Raw genomic sequence first — 16,538 nt, forward strand, 5'->3', positions numbered from 1 at the left:
TCAGAGCGAAAGTTACAATGGCCTAGTGTCCCTGTCACCAGGACAGGGCCTCCTCCCCCACAGTTAATGCTCTCCCCTTTTCCTCCCACAACTCCACCCCCTTGCTCATCTGAAAACACCTAGTCAAGCGCCCACCTCAGAGACCTTGCACCTCAGGTTCTCCTATGGCTCACAACTACAATGTCCCCCCAAAAGCTCATGTGTTAGTCACCGATACAGCAATGTTCAGAAGGTGGAGCTTTTGGGAAAGTGATTTGATCATGAAGGCCCTGATCTGGTCCATTCATGGATTCACAGAATGGACTCTTGGAAAGGGTGGAAACTATAGGAGGTAAGGTCTAGATGAAGGGGGTAGGTTCCCTGGGACTATCTTGTTCCCAGCTCTTCTCCTCTTCCCAGCTGCCATGAATTGAGCATCTCTGCTCCATCACACACCCCTCTCCACCAGGATGCTCTGCGCCAACAGCAATGGAGCCACAAGCATGGACTAAAACCTTTGAAGCCATGAGACAAAATAATCTTTCATTTTCTATTTTCTCAGGTTTTTGTCAGTGGTAAAACCTGGCTCAGACCACCTTAAGATCTTTACTCAAATGTTGTCTTCTCAATCAGCCCTCCCTGGGCTTCCAGTCCCAAGCATATTCCGTGTCCCTTTCCTGTTTTTTCTCCCAGCGTATTCATCCTACCATGCCTCACGGACACCAAGGTGGCAAGACATGGCCTGTTGTGTTCCACTGATTATCCTTAGCACCTAGAACAGGAGCCCAGGCAGTTATGCAGTTATTTATCATCTAAATACTAGAAGGCTCAACACCATCCAGTGGTTCCCTTGCCCCTTCCTGAAGACTTGCTCCAAAGCATTCTAAGCAGGCAGGGGATGATTGATCCTATATAACCCCCACAAGAGCTCTCATTAACTTGGACAGAAATTTACCTAAGACCATCAATAGGCCTTCAACAGTGTACTTGTTTTAAGCTTCAATTGTGATGATTGATAATAAAAATAGGCTTATAAACAATCATAAAATATTTTCCAAACCTTTTATTTTGGAAAACTTAGGACCCACAGAAGTTGAAATAGTAACATTAAAAATGTTACTGCTGCCTTTACCCAAAGATTCTTGCTAAAAACCAACTGGGCAGCCTCTGCTGTATGTTAATATCCAGACACTTCATGATTACAAGAGAAGCAGCTGCATCTCTCCTGAGAGAGCTCTCTGGCCTCTCAAATGACCTTCTGTAGTGTTTCCGCTCATTAGAAACTCACAACATAGCAAAGTAGACATGACAGGATTTATTCCCATTTTACGGATGAAAAAACAAACTCAGAGATCAAGTGATCTACCTGCTTCAGGCCTCAAGTCTAAGTCTGAAACTGAACTGAACTGGAACTGAAGACTTCTGACTTCAGTAACTCAACATTCTACGGTCACTTCCTCTCTTGGGTGTACTATGAGAGTAATGCCAGAGCTGTTCAAAACGTGTGTGCAAACAGTTTTAGTCTCATTCTTCTGGCAATCAAAGGTAAGTATTCACCAGGCCCTGTGTGCACAGTACTATGAGTCAGAAGTCTGTCATCAGGAACATAAAACCATACATATCTCAAGTACAAGAAACAAAGAGAGGATACCAAGGTGTCTGCCAACTGCCCCTGTTTTGAGTGCAACATTTATTGAGGGCTTACTCAGTCCCAGCTACTGTGCTCAGGACCCAGAACAAAGATGACAGACAAGGATTTTGTCCCTGTGCAGTTCACATTCCAATAGGTTCTTCAATAGCTCACACGCTGACAAGAGACTAGAGGATGCATCTGGTCACGTCAGTTTTGTGTGGTCCATACAGAGCTTCATTTCTGTATTTTTATTGTTTAGTAAGATGCCAACGCCTAGCTTCTCTGAAACAGGCAACTTGTGCTAGATTCCTCAACAATATTGAGAAGTAGTCACCTGTCGCCCCACAACCACGACACAGGCCCTCCGGCTCCCTGCAGTCTCCACCATCTCCTACCATCTTAAACCCAGAAGACTGGCCTCGTTGACACGTTTACTTGCATTCATAAGCATTGAAGCTGAAACCCCTGAAGCAAACAAATATCCAAACAAGATAATTTCAGATAGCATTAAGTAACACAAAATAAAGGAAATAGGCTAAAGTGATGGATGTGATGTGATTGGTGGAAAGGGCTACTTCAGACGGGGTGGTCAGGAAGGGGAACTCTCTGGAAGGCAACAGAAACCAAGAACTGAAGAACTGAATCATGACGAGCATGACAAGTCTGCCAACAGGAAAGAGGAACACCTCCACACAGAGGGACCAGCACAGGAACAAGGCCTACCGGAGCCACAGACAGCTCAGCTCACTTAGGAACAGCAAGACCAGGGTGGCTGGAGAGCGGTAAAGAAAGATCACAGAGAAGGAAGGGGCCAGATCACAGTGTCAGGTGAGAATTTCCGGATTTTGTTCCAAGAGCAAGGGGAAGCTTTTGAAGGGTTTTAACTAGGGAATAAGGTGATTTGCTTTACATCTTTAAAAGATCACTCTGCTATGTAGAAAAGTGACTGAGGCAACAGAGGAAGCAGGGAAACCAACTGGGAAACCAACTGCAAAGCTGTACCATGAACTCCAATAGGTGACAGTGGCTAGGACCAGGATGGTAACAGAAAAGATTGAGCAGATTGAGCATGTCATCTGGAGGATAACCCAAGGAACTTCCTGAAGGGTGGATGTAGCAGGTAATGAAAAGGGAGCAGTCAAGGATAACTTCAGGGTTGTAGCCTGCTTTAACACTCTGGAACACTGGGACACCGGAGGCCCTGGTTTAGAGATCAAGACTGATTCAGGATGAAGACATTCTGCCTAGATTCAAGTCTTCCTAGATTCCTCATCTCCCTCACTTCCCATATGCAAGCAGTCCTTGTGTCCCCAAATTCAAACTTTGAAAAAGACCCAATTCCTTATCAAATCTATCATACCCATCACCTCCATCCTGACTTGATCCTCTCTTGCCTTGACCTTACAACAGTCTACTGTAGCTATGAATTAATAAGCAGCTCTTCACAGACATGTCTCTCAGTTCCCTGGCCTTTCATGTTTATCCTCATTGCCCAGCTGTGCTGGCCAGAGTAGGCACTCAAACATGTGATGACCTGAAAAGAGGTCTCCTCAAACAGGTAACTTCCCCAGAGTGGCACAGCCCCACCCCAGGATCAGACAGTTCCTCCACACATGAAGCTGAACCAGATTCGAAACGTATGACCAAGTCCCGTAAAACTTTGCCACATAGGAATGTTTCTTTCTAATTTGGTTTCAAACCACACTCTGATTTTCACTTTTACCTGACAGTTAATGACATTGGACAATATTACTATTCTTTTCCACTTTTCTTCCAAATTTAAGGTACTCATACTCCCTTAGCCTCACGTTTCCAAGGACGTAACAGAGAGCATTCCTCTCCATTTTACAAACAAGAAAAACAAAACCCAGACTGCAGTGCCTTAATCACTTCTTGATGGAGCCGGGAATCTGGTCCAGTCAAAGGCTCATCTTCCTGGAGCTCCACAGCACAGCTCTGACTGGAACATTCCCAGCATCTCACCCCATAATGGTGCTGGGTCCTTCCTGGGGTCCCCTCGGTTATTTCTACATTTACAAACTCCTTGAGTGTCAGAGTGAGCTGCCACAAGGTCAAAGACTATGTTTTCTCTCTCTATCATTCTCCTCGGGGCTGGGTGAAGAGGGTCTCTACCCCTGGGCCCAGTAGAAAGGAAAGCACTTTGCTCTTCAGTCAGGAGCAGTCAAAACCAGTAAGAAGAGAGAGAGAGAGATCTAAGTGGACAAGGGCAGTCTCAATGAGAAAAAGAGGGGCCACCAGCAAGAACATCCAGACTTCCTCTGGAAGGTCTCCATCCCGGAGCACCTGGGAATCAGAGTGGAAGCAGGGGGGCAGCTCAGGAAGCCAGACCCTTTCTGAGCCAGTCACTTCTTCAGGGCTCCCAGGCTCCTCAGGGCCTCCTGGGCCTGAGTTAGCTGCTGCTGCAGCCTCTGGCGGGTGCTCTCAGTGGAGGCCCGCTTCAGGAGGCCCTGCATCTCCTCTACCACTGCCCGGTGGCCAGGTGTGTTGTGGAAAATCCGCACTGCCCGATCCCCACAGGAGGCCAGAAAGCGGCCAGTGACATCGAAGGACAAGTCAGTAATACATTCCCCATGGACCTGCTCAAAGCATTCCTCCTTCTCACCCCTCCGGGTATTGTAGAGATGAATACTGGTGCCGCTGGCCAAGGCCAAGACATGGGTGTCAGGGGAGAGAGCCAGGCGGCACTGCATGGTGCTAGCCTCTTCAAAGCATCCTGTCCGCAGTAAGTAGGGGTCCTGCTGCTTCTTGTATTCCACATCTGTATCCCACAGTTTCCATGTGCCGTCCTTGGAGATAGAAGCCATCCTGTATAAAACAGGAAAACGACAGTGCAAACCCCAACTCCCTCTGGCGAGGAGGGCCCTGGGGTAGCTAGAGGGACTCCAGCTAGGAAGGCAAGTCTGCTTCCCCTTCAGAGCCACAGGTCGGCAGGCACAGGGCCTTGGCTGCCAAAAGGCACTGCCATGACACTGCTAAGGGCACATTCACTCACCTCCGCGAGTCATTGGAGAAAGCAAAGGAGTGGACAGCTGCAGTGTGACCCTTCAATTCAAAGGCTCGTGCGACCTCCTGGAAGTCCCCCTTCTTCCCAAAGCAGACTTCCCAGACCTTCACATCTGGGGTGAAGCCACATGAGGCCACAAACCTGCCACACAACCCAGGTTCCATTAAAACTATTTTAAGGGCACCTTGTTCCTACAAACCTCTTATATCACCTTCCTGAGAAAAAGACACTTTTAAAAATTTCTGCAGTGCTGGGGATTAAACCCAGGGCTTTGTGCATGCTAGGCAAGCCCTCCACACCCCCAGGCACAAAGTACCTTTTTTTTTTGGTACTAGGGATTGAACCCAGGCGTGTTTAACCACCAGGCCCATATCCCTAGTCTTTTAAAATATTTTTTATTTAAAGACAGGGCCTCACTAAGTTGCTGAGGCTGGCTTTGAACTTGCGTTCCTCCTGCCTCAGCCTCCCAAGCTGCTGGGTTTACAGGTATGCTCCACTGTGCACAACAGTACCTTTTTTTTTTAAACCCAAGGACAATTTACCACTGTACTGCATGTGTAGCCCTTTTTAGTTTTATTTTTTTAAGATAGAGTCTCACTAAATTGCTTAGAACCTCCCTAAGTTGCTGAGTCTGGCCTTGAACTTGTGATCCTCGTGTCTTAGCCTCCCCAGCCACTGTCATTTCAGGCATGCCACTGCACCCAGCACAAAGTACCTTTTAAATGTGCTTTTCTGGCCGGGCACAGTGGCACATGCCTGTAATTCCAACAGCTTGGGAGGCTGAGGCAGGAGGATCGCAAGTTCAAAGCCAGCCTCAGCAAAAGTGAGGCGCTGAACAACTCAATGAGATCCCGTCTCTAAATGGGGCTCAGTGGTCAAGGGCCCCTGAGTTCAATCCCCAGTACTCAAACCCTCTCAAAAGTTTTTTTCTAAATATTGGCCTAATTAGATGGCATTCATGTACTAATGTATAACAACAAATTCCACAATTATGTATAATTATAATGCACCAACAAGAAATATGAAAAAAAGTTTTTGTATACATAACTTCAATTCATCCCCAAAGCTTGCTTAAAGATATGTAGTGCCCTCACTCTACCCTTTAAACTCCAAAGATGAAGAAAGAGAAATTAAGGACAGTGGTGGCTTATGTGAAATCCCATATCCCATGGAGAGCTAGGACTTGCACGCAGGGTCTCAACTCCACCCTGTGTACTCTCTCCCCTCCACAAAGCTTCCTCTCTGCGTGTGCCTGCTCTAGTCTCAACCTCTCCCACCCCAGATGTCTTAGCCCCTTCAGTCTCACCTGCTGCAAGGGGATATGGCAGCATAGGTATTGTTCATCTGGTTGGTGTTGATAGTAGACAGAACCTGACCTTTCAGATTCCAGATGAGGATAGTTGTGTCACTGGAGGCTGTCATGATGAACTTCCCTGAAGGGGAAGGGAGTGACATGAGCTGAGGTCAATGTCCTGATCAACTGTCCTTCTCCAAAGAGACATTTTTAAGGCTTCTGCTTTCCTCCCAGGCCAAGGGCAGCCACAGGCAAGATCTGTAAAGAAGACTGCAGCTCTTCCCTGCCTCCCTGCTGCTACGTCTCTCAGGACTCCAAGGAGCACAGAACCTCGCTGTTTGGAGTCAGAGCCCCGTGGTCACACTAAGACTGACAAAACTCCCAGGCAGTATTAAGTCATTTATCAAACAACTGTGGACATTTTACTTTTTCATGCCTTGGGCAAGCTCCACCTCTGAATGCCTCTTACCTGTGTCAGCAATGCCAATGTTGATGACAGGTGCCTTGTGCTTTTTGGGGAAGTCCTCTGGGGTGGCTGTGAAGGTAAATCCCCCATCTTCTCGCTTGGTCATCTTGAAGACACGGAGAGTGTCCCCATTGGCCAGCCAAACAATGAAGGCTCTAGAGACAGGTAACACACAAGTGTCTCCCCTCATCTGGACCCAGAAGCCTATGTATTCTGGGTTCTGGGTCCTACACTAGGTTCTGGGGAAAAGCAAGATCTTCCCTTATGCCTTCTGTGTCTAGCCTTTCTTCCAAAATGTAACCTTTCATCCAAAATCTCTTAAAGTTATTCAAGCTGGGCAGGGTGGTGCCCACCTGTATACTTGGGAGGCTAAGGAAAGAGGACTGAAATTCAAGACCAACCTTAGCAACTCAGAAGGCCTTATAGATTTAGTGAGACTGTCGTGAAATAAAACAAAAAGAGGGTGGGGATGCGATTCAGTGGTTAAGTGCCCCTGAGTTCAATTACCAATACAAAAAAAAAAACTACTATTCGAAAACTGGCCATGGTGGCACAACTATAATTCCAGCTACTTGGGAGACTGAAGGAGGAAAATCTCAAGCTCAAGACCAGCCTAGGCAACTTGGTAAGACCTTATCTCAAAATAAATAAATATAAAGGGCTGGGAATGCAGCTCAGTGGAAGAGCACCCCTGGTTCAGTTCCAGTACTGCAAAACAACACAATACTCAAAAGGATTCTCATAGCTTTGGCTCCTCTTAGGCTGACTTCCAAGACTCAACTGGGAGCCAGGTTTTCGCATTTGCTGGATAGAATAATTTCCCCCACTCTCCTTCCATGCTGCGTAATAACACAGCCCTCCAGGATGCCCCAGATAGTGCCCAAGCTATCTGGATGTTTTCTTTCTACCACCCAAGGAGACCTTGAGTCCCTTCTCACTACTCCCACCAGATAATGGGAAGGCGATAAGCCTGGGGTGAGACTTCTACAGACAAACCTGAGGTTCCATCCTGTCCCACCTGCAATCAGGGCTGAAGCGCACCAAAGTGGCGTGGTCCAGCTCCACATTGGCTCTCATGCTGCGATGCTCCCGCTGTAGGAAGTCCTTGGTGCTCCAGATGCGGACTGTGCGATCATCTGCACAGGTGGCCAGATACTTGCCATTGCTACTAAAGTCCATGCAAGATATGTTTCCTCTGTGGCTCTAGGGGATGGGTTGGAGGAAGTGTGAATGGGAGCCTCCCAGACAGATAGGAAAGCCTGACCTGGAGCCATGACTATGGCCCTGTTGCTGGGAGGAGAAGGGCTAAGATGAGACATACTCAGTGACTCGGCAGAGGGACCTGTAACATGCACAGATTAGTACAAAGGAAGAGGTCTGCGGGGTATGAGTCTTTGCGTACGAGCACTGTGTAGGCACCCATGAGTACTCATGTACCTTCAGTGCTGCAGCCAGGAGGCGGTGAGCAAAGTTGTGTTGTTGAGGTTTCTCCTTGCGAACCCGCTGATTCTGTTTCTGCTTCTTGGATCCTGACTTCTTGGTTCCATTTGCTTTTTGGCCTATTAGGAAGGCTCAAGTCATTATTCATTCACTCATCCATAAGCATTTACTAACTACCTGTTTGACTAGGCACTGAGAACAGCAAAAGAAGGGTTCTTGTCCTTGAGAAGAGAGAAAAATTAGGGTTAGGGTTAGCAAAAACAGAGGCTTTGTAATCAGACCTGGGTTTGTATTCTGTGACTACCACTGAGTGACCTTAAGAAGGCTACTTGCTCTTAGTTCCTAGAGCACCTCAATGCAAATTAGAAAGGCATGAGGGCATCCTCTCCAGGCTGACATAGCTGAGTGCGTTCGTCACACAGCCAGTGTAGAGTGGATTCTCGGTCAGAAATTCCTATATCGGGACTAACATGCACAACCAAATCTGGTTTTTTTTTTTTTGCAAATATGTTTGGGTTCACGATACGGAATGTCCCATTGTTTTTTTTTTTTGTTTGTTTGTTTGTTTTTTTTTTTTTTGCGGTGCTGGGGATTGAACCCAGGGCCTTGTGCTGGCAAGGCAAGCACTCTACCGACTGAGCTATCTCCCCAGTGCACAACCAAATCTGAAGGCTTGGGGGTCTTGGACAAGTGATTTAACCCCTCTCTGTTTAAAGAGAGATTGGGAGAACTGGATGAAATATACACAAAGTAACAAGCCAAGAGCACCCAACACATGCATTAAAGACTCAAGGAAATCTCAGGAAGAATTTAGGAAGAGCAACATGTTTTAAGCATTTATCTACCCTATGCCAGGAATGGTGCCAGTCACTTTTGCATAATGTTAGAGAATCAGGCAAGGCACAAAGCTGGCATGTGCTAGATAGTGGCAGATGTCCCCCCATTCCTACAGGAAACATACCTCCTGAGCCCTGCACACAAAGATGGTCACAATCTGGCCTCTGCTTATCTTTCCAGCCTTGTCTAATAAGCCCCTCCTGACCTTTGAGCATACCAAATGTTGTCTTGGAACTCCCTGCCATTGGCAGGAATGCCTGCCATTCTTAAGACTCCTAGTAAACTCTTCCTACACAACCATCCTTCAGAACCCCACACCACTGGCTGGCGCTGTAGCTCAATTGTGGAGCGCTTGGTTTGGGTTCATCCCAGCACCAAAAAAAAGATAACAAAAGAATCCCTCCCCCTCTCCTGGGTTCCCTACCCTCAGGAAAGATTTCATGGAGTACCACTCCCTCCAAAAAAGCAGGGCTAACCATTCCCTCTTTTTTTCTGTTTTTCCCTACTGCCCTCTTCTGTGGCATTTATCACACAATTTTTTTTTCTCTTGCATTCTTAGGGTGTTCATAATTCACATATTTTACCTTTTAGGTGCACTTTTTTTCCTTTAATTTAGAGACATGGTCTCGCTAAGTTACTTAGGGCCTCGTCAAATTGCTGAGGCTAGCTCTGAATTTGGGATCCTCCAGCTTCAGCCTCCCAAGTCGCTGGGATTACAGCTGTGCGCCACCGCGCCCGGCTGGATGCACTTCTTTACTGGACTCATTAAAAGAAAAGCCCCCCCAAAGTCCACCATCTCGATGAACGTGGCTGCAGGTCGCAAAACTAACAGAGAGTGCTCACCAGCGAACGCCTGCTCCCCGTTTCCTAAAAGCGCGGGCGCACATCCCGCCTAGGAATTCACAGCTCCCGTGGCGACCCGGGGAGCGAAAGCAGCGTGGCCTCGTCCTGCGAGAGCGGAGGCACGGGACCCAGGTTCCAGGGAGTCCTGCCCGGCGACGCGGCACCCCACCTCTGACCGGAGGCTCACTGCCCAGCAGGAGAAACTGAGGCCTCCGAAGCCCCGGCCTGCGCCTGCCCAAGCTGCCGGCTGCACCACGCGGAGACCCGGCGCGCGGCCCTTCACCGCCCCGGCCCTACTTACGGACCGGCCGGCCGCCCCTCTCCTCCTCGGCGCGCAGCCACCCCCGCGCTACAGCCGCCGTGGCCATCAGGGCCAGCAGCCCGACCAACAGGGACAGCCCCATCAGCTCCGGCATCTGCGGCAGCTCCATGTCGCCAGTACGCTGCCACCTCAGCCGACTACGCTGGCGCCCGCACGTCTCCGCGCACGCGGGGGCGGGGCCCGGCCGTTGGCCGTTCCCGAGGGGCGGGGCCTGGCCGTTGGCCGTCCTGGAGGGGCGGGGCCTGGCCGTTGAAAGACCTTGAGGGGTGGGGCCCGGCCGTTGGAGGGCCTGGAGGAGGGGGCCTGGCCGTTGGAGGGCCCTCGAGGGGCGTGGCCTATCCATTCGCGCGCCCTCCCGAAGGGCGGGGCCTGGCCGTGGGCGCTTCCTGGGAGGCGGGGCCAGATGTGAGCGCGTCCTGAGGGCGGAGCCTGTGAACTGGGGGCGTCCGGCAGCCAAGGTTGTGCGGACGCTGACGGTGCGGGCTGCGAGCCTACCCTGAGCGACTTACTGATAGCAGCTTATTAAAGGTCTTCTTCCGACCTTGCCACGCTGGATCCTTTCAAGGAAGCAGAGCAGGGGCTTTATTCTCATTTGACCAGTGGGAAAGTCTTAGCAACAGGTGGAAGTCAGATGGGTTCTACCGAAGGGGCAGAAGGGTCGTCCGGGCACTGGAGCGTGCATCATTCCAGCAAAGACCTGAAGAACAGGGATGTTGTAGAAGGCAGGGCATAACCATGACAAAAAGATGGCAGACAAGGTCGGGAAGGTCTGCAGCGTCTAGAATGCGGGCTCCCTCCAGCACGCTGGGTCACAGGAGGAAGCAGGACAAAACCCAAGTCTCGGATTCTCTGGATGTGAAAAGACAAAAGACAGAAATAAACCCGGAAGTCGTTGCAAGGATATGAGGGGTTGATGGAAGAGCCTACTGCGTCTGGCCCGTGGAGGAAGAGAAGTTGAAAAGCAGATTTTATTTTCTGCAGTGTTAGGGATTGAACCCTGGGCCTCACATATGCTAGACACTCTACCACTGAGCTGAACCCCTAGCTTCTGAAAAGCTTTTTAACCAAAAATAAATAAATAAATAAATAAATAAAATAATTACAGAATCAACAAGGAGTTGAAAAAACAAAGAGGTTCCCTGGACATTTCCACTATTATCCAATACATCCTGCAAAACTGTAGTAGACTGTCACAACCGGGAACTTGACATTGATATAATAATCGAGAGATGGTTTTCAGATTTTGCCAAAAAAGGATATATTCTGAAAGATTAGTTGAGAGAATTTGGATTAGACCTGTGTGACTGGAAAGGGACTAGTCCCAACACAGGCATACTCCTCGCACTCCCAGCCCTACAGCCCAGAGCAAAGTACCAGGGTTAGTATTCCAGCTTCAGATATTTCCATTGGCCACCAGGGAGCTGCCTCTCCTCACTGTCCAAACTCTGCGGCTTTTACTTATAAGGACCCTCTAAGGAGACAGGCTAACACAGAGACTGACAGACACACCCGCAGTCTCTGGTGAGGAAACAGATCCAGTCAGAAAGCAAATGGAGCAGCCTCATTTCCTTCCCTTTTGTCCTTCGCAGGGAACTGGCATTGCCTCAGTGTGGGCAGTGGGGTGGGGAGTGCTAGGAGGCGGCGGGTGTTCAGGGCCTCCTGGGGCTTTTCCTCCCTGCTTAGTATTTAGAAGTGTAGTTGCAGCCATGAGCCACCATCTTCCGCCACCATCCAGAGGCCAAGCTTTTATTTTTTAAGAATTTCATCTGCTCAGCATGTTGCATGTGACATTTATTGATCCAGGAGCTTTTGGTTTCATTTAATCTCACCTTCCCATCCCACAGATTAGGAGATGAACTTTATGAAGTCAGGTGACTGTCCCAAGGTTGCACAGGTGGAGAGAAAACCTGGGGACAAATGCAGGTCCCTGGGGACTTGTTGCAATTTATGAAAACAGGACAAAGAAAAGCAAGAGCAGCCTTCTTTGTACAGCTCAGGCAAGGCTACAAACCTGTTCACAGTGGTAAATTCAGTTGATCTTTACAGCAGCCTTTAAGACAGGTGATGTCAGTTGTGGATGTAGCTCAGTGCTAGATGCCTGTCTAGCATGCATGAAGCCCTGGGTTCAATGCTCAGTACTACCATAAAAAAAGAGGCGATCTTATGAAATAACTTACAGTTTTAAACAGACTGTGAAAAATAAAAAATAAAAAAAGACAAGAGAATCATAGTAACTTGCCCCAGGTCAAGGAGGAAGCAGGGAGAGAACCTGGAGTCAGACCCAGTTCTTCTGTGTTCCAAGATCCATACTCCCCCTGCCAATCCTTGCTCTGACCCTCATGTGCTGTGTAGTCCATTTGGAAGCCAAGACAAAAGCCAGAAAGGACATTGACACACAGCAGGATTCAGGGGAGCTAGGTGGATTAGGGAGAGGGTACTGAGGACAGGGGGTCTTGGCCGTAGCTTCAGGTGTCGGCATATGGACAGGGTGGGAGGAGGGAGGGAAAGGAATTCTGGGTGGGGAAGGAAGGCACAAAGGCATGGAGGTAGAAGAAACTGATTTCCCTGCAGAATGCCATGAGTCCTGGCTCCAAAGGAGAGCCTCAGCCTGCCTCCCTGCTGGGTGGATAATGCCTTGTGGGGCAAAGCAGGATGCCACAGCCCAGGATCCACAGATTCACAACCCCTTGTAATGTGAAGGGAGAGAGGTTGTGGAGAGAAACGAGGCTGGAGGAGTCGCACCTTGAACATGCGCTCAGAAGCCTGGCCTCAGCAGGGGCAAGCATACGTTAAACAAAGTAATCACATTCCTCATTATTTAAATAGTAGTTCTTAAAGTGTGGTCCGTGGACCATGAGAAGTGCACATTCTTAAACTCCACCTGCTACTGGGAAACCTAGAGGTGAGGTCCAGCAATCTGTATTTTAACAAGCCCCCTAGTTGATTCTGAAGCACAGTAAAGTTTAAGAACCTCTGGTTGGGTATAACTCGCTGACAGAGCATTTACCTAGCTTGTGTGAGATCCTGGCTTCTATCACCTGTACCATAAAGCAAAACCAAACCTCTGACTGGAACTAGTCTGAGCCCCAACTACACGTTATTCACATCTAAAGCCTCTGTTAGAGCTTTTGACCTTGGTTGAATGTTGGAGGCACTTTTAAAAATGTCAGTGTCTAGGGGCTGGGGTTGTGATTCAGTGGTAGAGTGCTTGCGTAGCATGTGTGAGGCACTGGGCTCGATTCTCAGGCCACATATAAATAATAAAATAAGGGGCCATCAACAACTAAAAAAATATTTTTAAAAAAATGCCAGTGTTTAAACATATACCTGGTGATTCTGATCTGAATGGCTCAGAGTGGACCTGGGCGTGAAAAAAATTTTTTTTCATTTAATAAAATTTTATTTTTCCACATGTACAGTTGATTGGACCTGTTTGTGCATCTTCACCAGCAGCTGGGGCATCCCTACCCTTAGTATTTCTGGTGTAAATTACTTGAGCTCTGTGCTTTGAAACCAGTTTGATCAGTCCTTTACTGAGGAGCTCCTGAAGGGTTGCCCTAGCCAGGGAACCTCAAATCTTCAGTCTCTCAGGGACCACAGCTGGGGTTATAAGCTTATAGTTGGAAACTTCCTTACAGAGTTTGTCATAAGTAGCTTTGTCAAACAAGACTCGATTGTTGAGCTTGTCCTGAACTTTTTTCCTTTGGATCACTTTCTTCCTTTTGGCTTTGCCCCCAGATTCATTCACTGGGTCCCTGTCTTTCTTGGCTGACTTTCCAGCATCTTTCTTCTTCTTGTCATCCTTGGGCAGCATCGCAAAGACTGGAGAAGCAGCAGCAGCTACTGCAGCCTCGTCAAGATGTCGGGCCAAAAAAAAAAAAAAAAAAAAAGCAAAACAAATCTTTTGAAGCACCCCGAGTTATTCAAGCACACAGGTAAGTTTAAGAAACATCTGTAAGATGGGGGCTGAGTTTGTGGCTCAGTGGTAGAGTGCTTGCCTAGCACACGTGAGGCCCCAGATTCGATCCTCAGCAACCACATAAAAATAAAGATATTGTGTCCACCTACAACTAAAAATTATTTAAAAAAGAAGAAAGAAAGAAAAGAAACAGCTGTAAGAGACGCTAGGGCAGGTGGAAAGGTGATGTTTTGTGAACCAGGAGAAGGCCAACAAGATAAAGGCTTTGTCAGCCGGTCAGGCCTCAGGAAGAGGTAGCACAGGGCAGTGGGGTGTGGGAAGAGTTGAAGATGTCTGCTTCCAGCCCACGCAAGTCTGGGTGCTGGCCCTGCCCAAAGGACAGAGGGAACAGAGAGGACCAGGCTCAAGTTACCTCATGTTCAAGGGAGCTGGGGAACATCTGGAGGGAGGAGTCAGAGCAGCACCCAGGTTGTATAGCTCTCTGGAGAAACAGATGGATATGGAGGAGGGGGTCCTCAGCAGAGAGACCGAGGGGGCTTCCCCCAGAGCGAGGCTCAACGTTTGCCCCAGAGCAAGAGGACAAGTGAGCCAAGGAAGGACAAGCTGGGGAAGAGGCAGCAGAAACCTGGAAGGCACTGTCAGGGAGAAAGAAGGGTCTGGAGAGAGCAGAATGTTTTGGGAAGGCCTGGGGGCCCAGAGGAAGCCAGGAGTGCACCTGGATTTTTCCAGCAGAGACTCAGTCAGAGCTCGGTAGGAGCAGAGTGAATGCAGGGGTGCAGCTGGGGGTTCCTGGGAGGAGGAGGAACCTAAATTCAGGGGGCCCAAGAGGTGTGTGGCAGAGGAGAGGAGGCAGCCTCTTCCTCTTCCAGGGGAAGCAGCCATCTTGACCAGGATCAAGAGGATGCTTTATGGAGATGGTCCTGGAAGGATGTGAGTCCCCGAGAACTGCAGAACTCAAACCTTCAGGAGGTCCCCTTTCAGAGGCCACTGCCAGTCAGTCGGCAGCTGCAGAGCACCAGAGGCTGCACACCCACCACCTCCACGGCAGAGAGGGGCAGAAGCCGACTCTGGAGCAGGCCGTCTGAGGGGCACCTCTGAGCCACTCACAGAGCATGCCACCTAGGGCAAGTGGCTTGACCCTTCTGTGCCCAGTTTCCCAGCTCTAAAATGTAGATAATATTATTATAACTTACATAGTGTTACATACCAGACACCATTGAAGATGCTTTGTATATATTTACTTTTTTTTTATTTTCAAGAGGTGTGGTCTTGCTGTACTGCCCAGGTTGGCCTCCAACTCCTGGGCTTAAATAGTCCTCCTGCCTCAGTCTCTCAAGTAGCTGAAACTACAGGGATGCATGACCATACCCAGCTTACATTTACTCTTAAATCCTCCCAACAGGCCAGTGAGACTGAAATGAGTTAATACACAAAGCACTTGAAAGAATGCTTGGCACACAGTAAATGCTAGATATGTGTGCAATAATTATTGCTTTCGTTCTTTTTTGGTACTGGGATTGAACCCAGGGCGCTTAACCACTGAGTCACACCCCCAGTTCTTTTTATATTTTATTTTGAGACAGGGTCTTGCTGAGTTACTGAGAGTCTCCATAAGTTGCCCAGGCTGGCCTTGACCTTGCACTCTTCCAACCTCAGCCTCCTGAATCCTTGGGATTACAGGTGTGACCACCATGCCCAGTTTATTGTTCTTTTTCAAATGAACGAGGGAAACTGAAAGCCCACAGAAAGCTCTGTTTGCTATTTATATCTGAAAATGTCTCCAGAAGTTCTGAGAAGATGTGAAAAGATACCAGCAGGCGAGCTTGGATGCCAGCTGCACGGAGGAGGGATACAGCCGGGAACAGAATACCCAGAGCCACGGCCACGGCCTGGCCCCCGCAGGCCCTGGGGTTGAAGGATAGCCTCCTACTGTGATTCCCCCCAGGCCGCTCCTTCTAGGACCCCAAGCTAGTGGCCACCCTCCTCTTGTTGCCTCCCACAGCAGGCGGTCACTACCCTCATCTTCTGCATGGTTCCCCTGATGGCCCTGTCACTTGCACTCCTTGGTCTGAGCTCTGCTCTCTTCCAGCTCCGAAGGTGCCGAGCCTTCTGCTGGCCGCAGAGGAGGATTTCCAGAAGGCACGTCTGTCACTGTTTCAACAGATGAGCGTAGCAGCCTCCTAACTGGTCTCCCTGCCTCTTCCTGTTCCCAACTCAACACCCAGGGGAACCCGTATGGAAGTTTCACCTCCACCCAAAACCTTCTAGTAGCTTCCAGAACAGAGTAAAATGAAGGTCATTTTACCACCAGCACTCTCTCTGTCCCAGAGTGACACATGTTGACAGTCACGCCAACCCACAGGCAGGCAGTTTTTTCTTTTATTGATCAAGAATTCTTTACAAAATCCACACGCACACAGCCACACTCACACAAGATGCCTGTCCTGCTTTGGCCACCCGGCTCTGGTCTCTCCTGGCCTCACCCAAGGAAAGCCACCTGCTGCTCTCCGGCTCAGCATGTGGGAGCAGAGGGAGAGCCTCCTTTCTGCCTCCCTGCTCTGCGGGGGAGCAGGCAGGAGTAACAGGGAGAGGACTCTCCTCCTCCTCCCTGAGCTGGCAGCTTAGGTCCCCAGTGTCACAGCTGCGAAGGCCTTGGGGTCATCTGGTGGTGTTGGTCAGTGGCATAGCAGGGACAGGACTCTTTGGGAAGCGTGAGACTTGGGTCCTGTTCAGCCCTCAGGGAAGGGCCCATCAGGGGCAGGAGAGGAGTGCCCAGAAAG

The 16,538-nt window shown here is 49.2% G+C and overlaps 1 protein-coding gene and 1 pseudogene across 2 annotated transcripts; both read right to left on the minus strand.

The window, feature by feature from the left end:
- Nucleotides 1-1,027: 1,027 nt before the first annotated feature.
- On the minus strand, nt 1,028-10,001 carry TBL2 (transducin beta like 2). The gene is made up of 7 exons (XM_079121327.1): nt 9,819-10,001; nt 7,835-7,956; nt 7,416-7,600; nt 6,401-6,552; nt 5,944-6,070; nt 4,626-4,778; nt 1,028-4,438 (listed from the first exon to the last, which is right to left on the minus strand). Exons 1-7 carry the CDS (start codon nt 9,946-9,948, stop codon nt 3,976-3,978), a joined length of 1,332 nt encoding a protein of 443 aa, XP_078977453.1. The 5' UTR covers nt 9,949-10,001; the 3' UTR covers nt 1,028-3,975.
- Nucleotides 10,002-11,632: 1,631 nt separating this feature from the next.
- Nucleotides 11,633-15,672, minus strand: LOC306649633 (small ribosomal subunit protein eS25-like; annotated as a pseudogene). Its single transcript has one exon. The product of its transcript is annotated as a small ribosomal subunit protein eS25-like (transcript).
- Nucleotides 15,673-16,538: the final 866 nt, after the last annotated feature.

The sequence above is a fragment of the Sciurus vulgaris genome, assembly GCF_902686455.1.
Source record: "Sciurus vulgaris genome assembly, chromosome: 18".
Taxonomy (NCBI): domain Eukaryota; kingdom Metazoa; phylum Chordata; class Mammalia; order Rodentia; family Sciuridae; genus Sciurus; species Sciurus vulgaris.

Coding starts and splice junctions, on each gene's coding strand:
- TBL2 (XM_079121327.1), bottom strand. CDS start 9,948: ATGGAGCTGCCGCAGATGCCGGAGCTGATGGGGCTGTCCCTGTTGGTC. Junction 6,553..7,415: donor CGCTTCAGCCCTGATTGCAG/GTGGGACAGGAT, acceptor ACCTGTCTCTAG/AGCCTTCATTGTTTGGCTGG. Junction 6,071..6,400: donor CATTGGCATTGCTGACACAG/GTAAGAGGCATT, acceptor CTTCCCCTTCAG/GGAAGTTCATCATGACAGCC.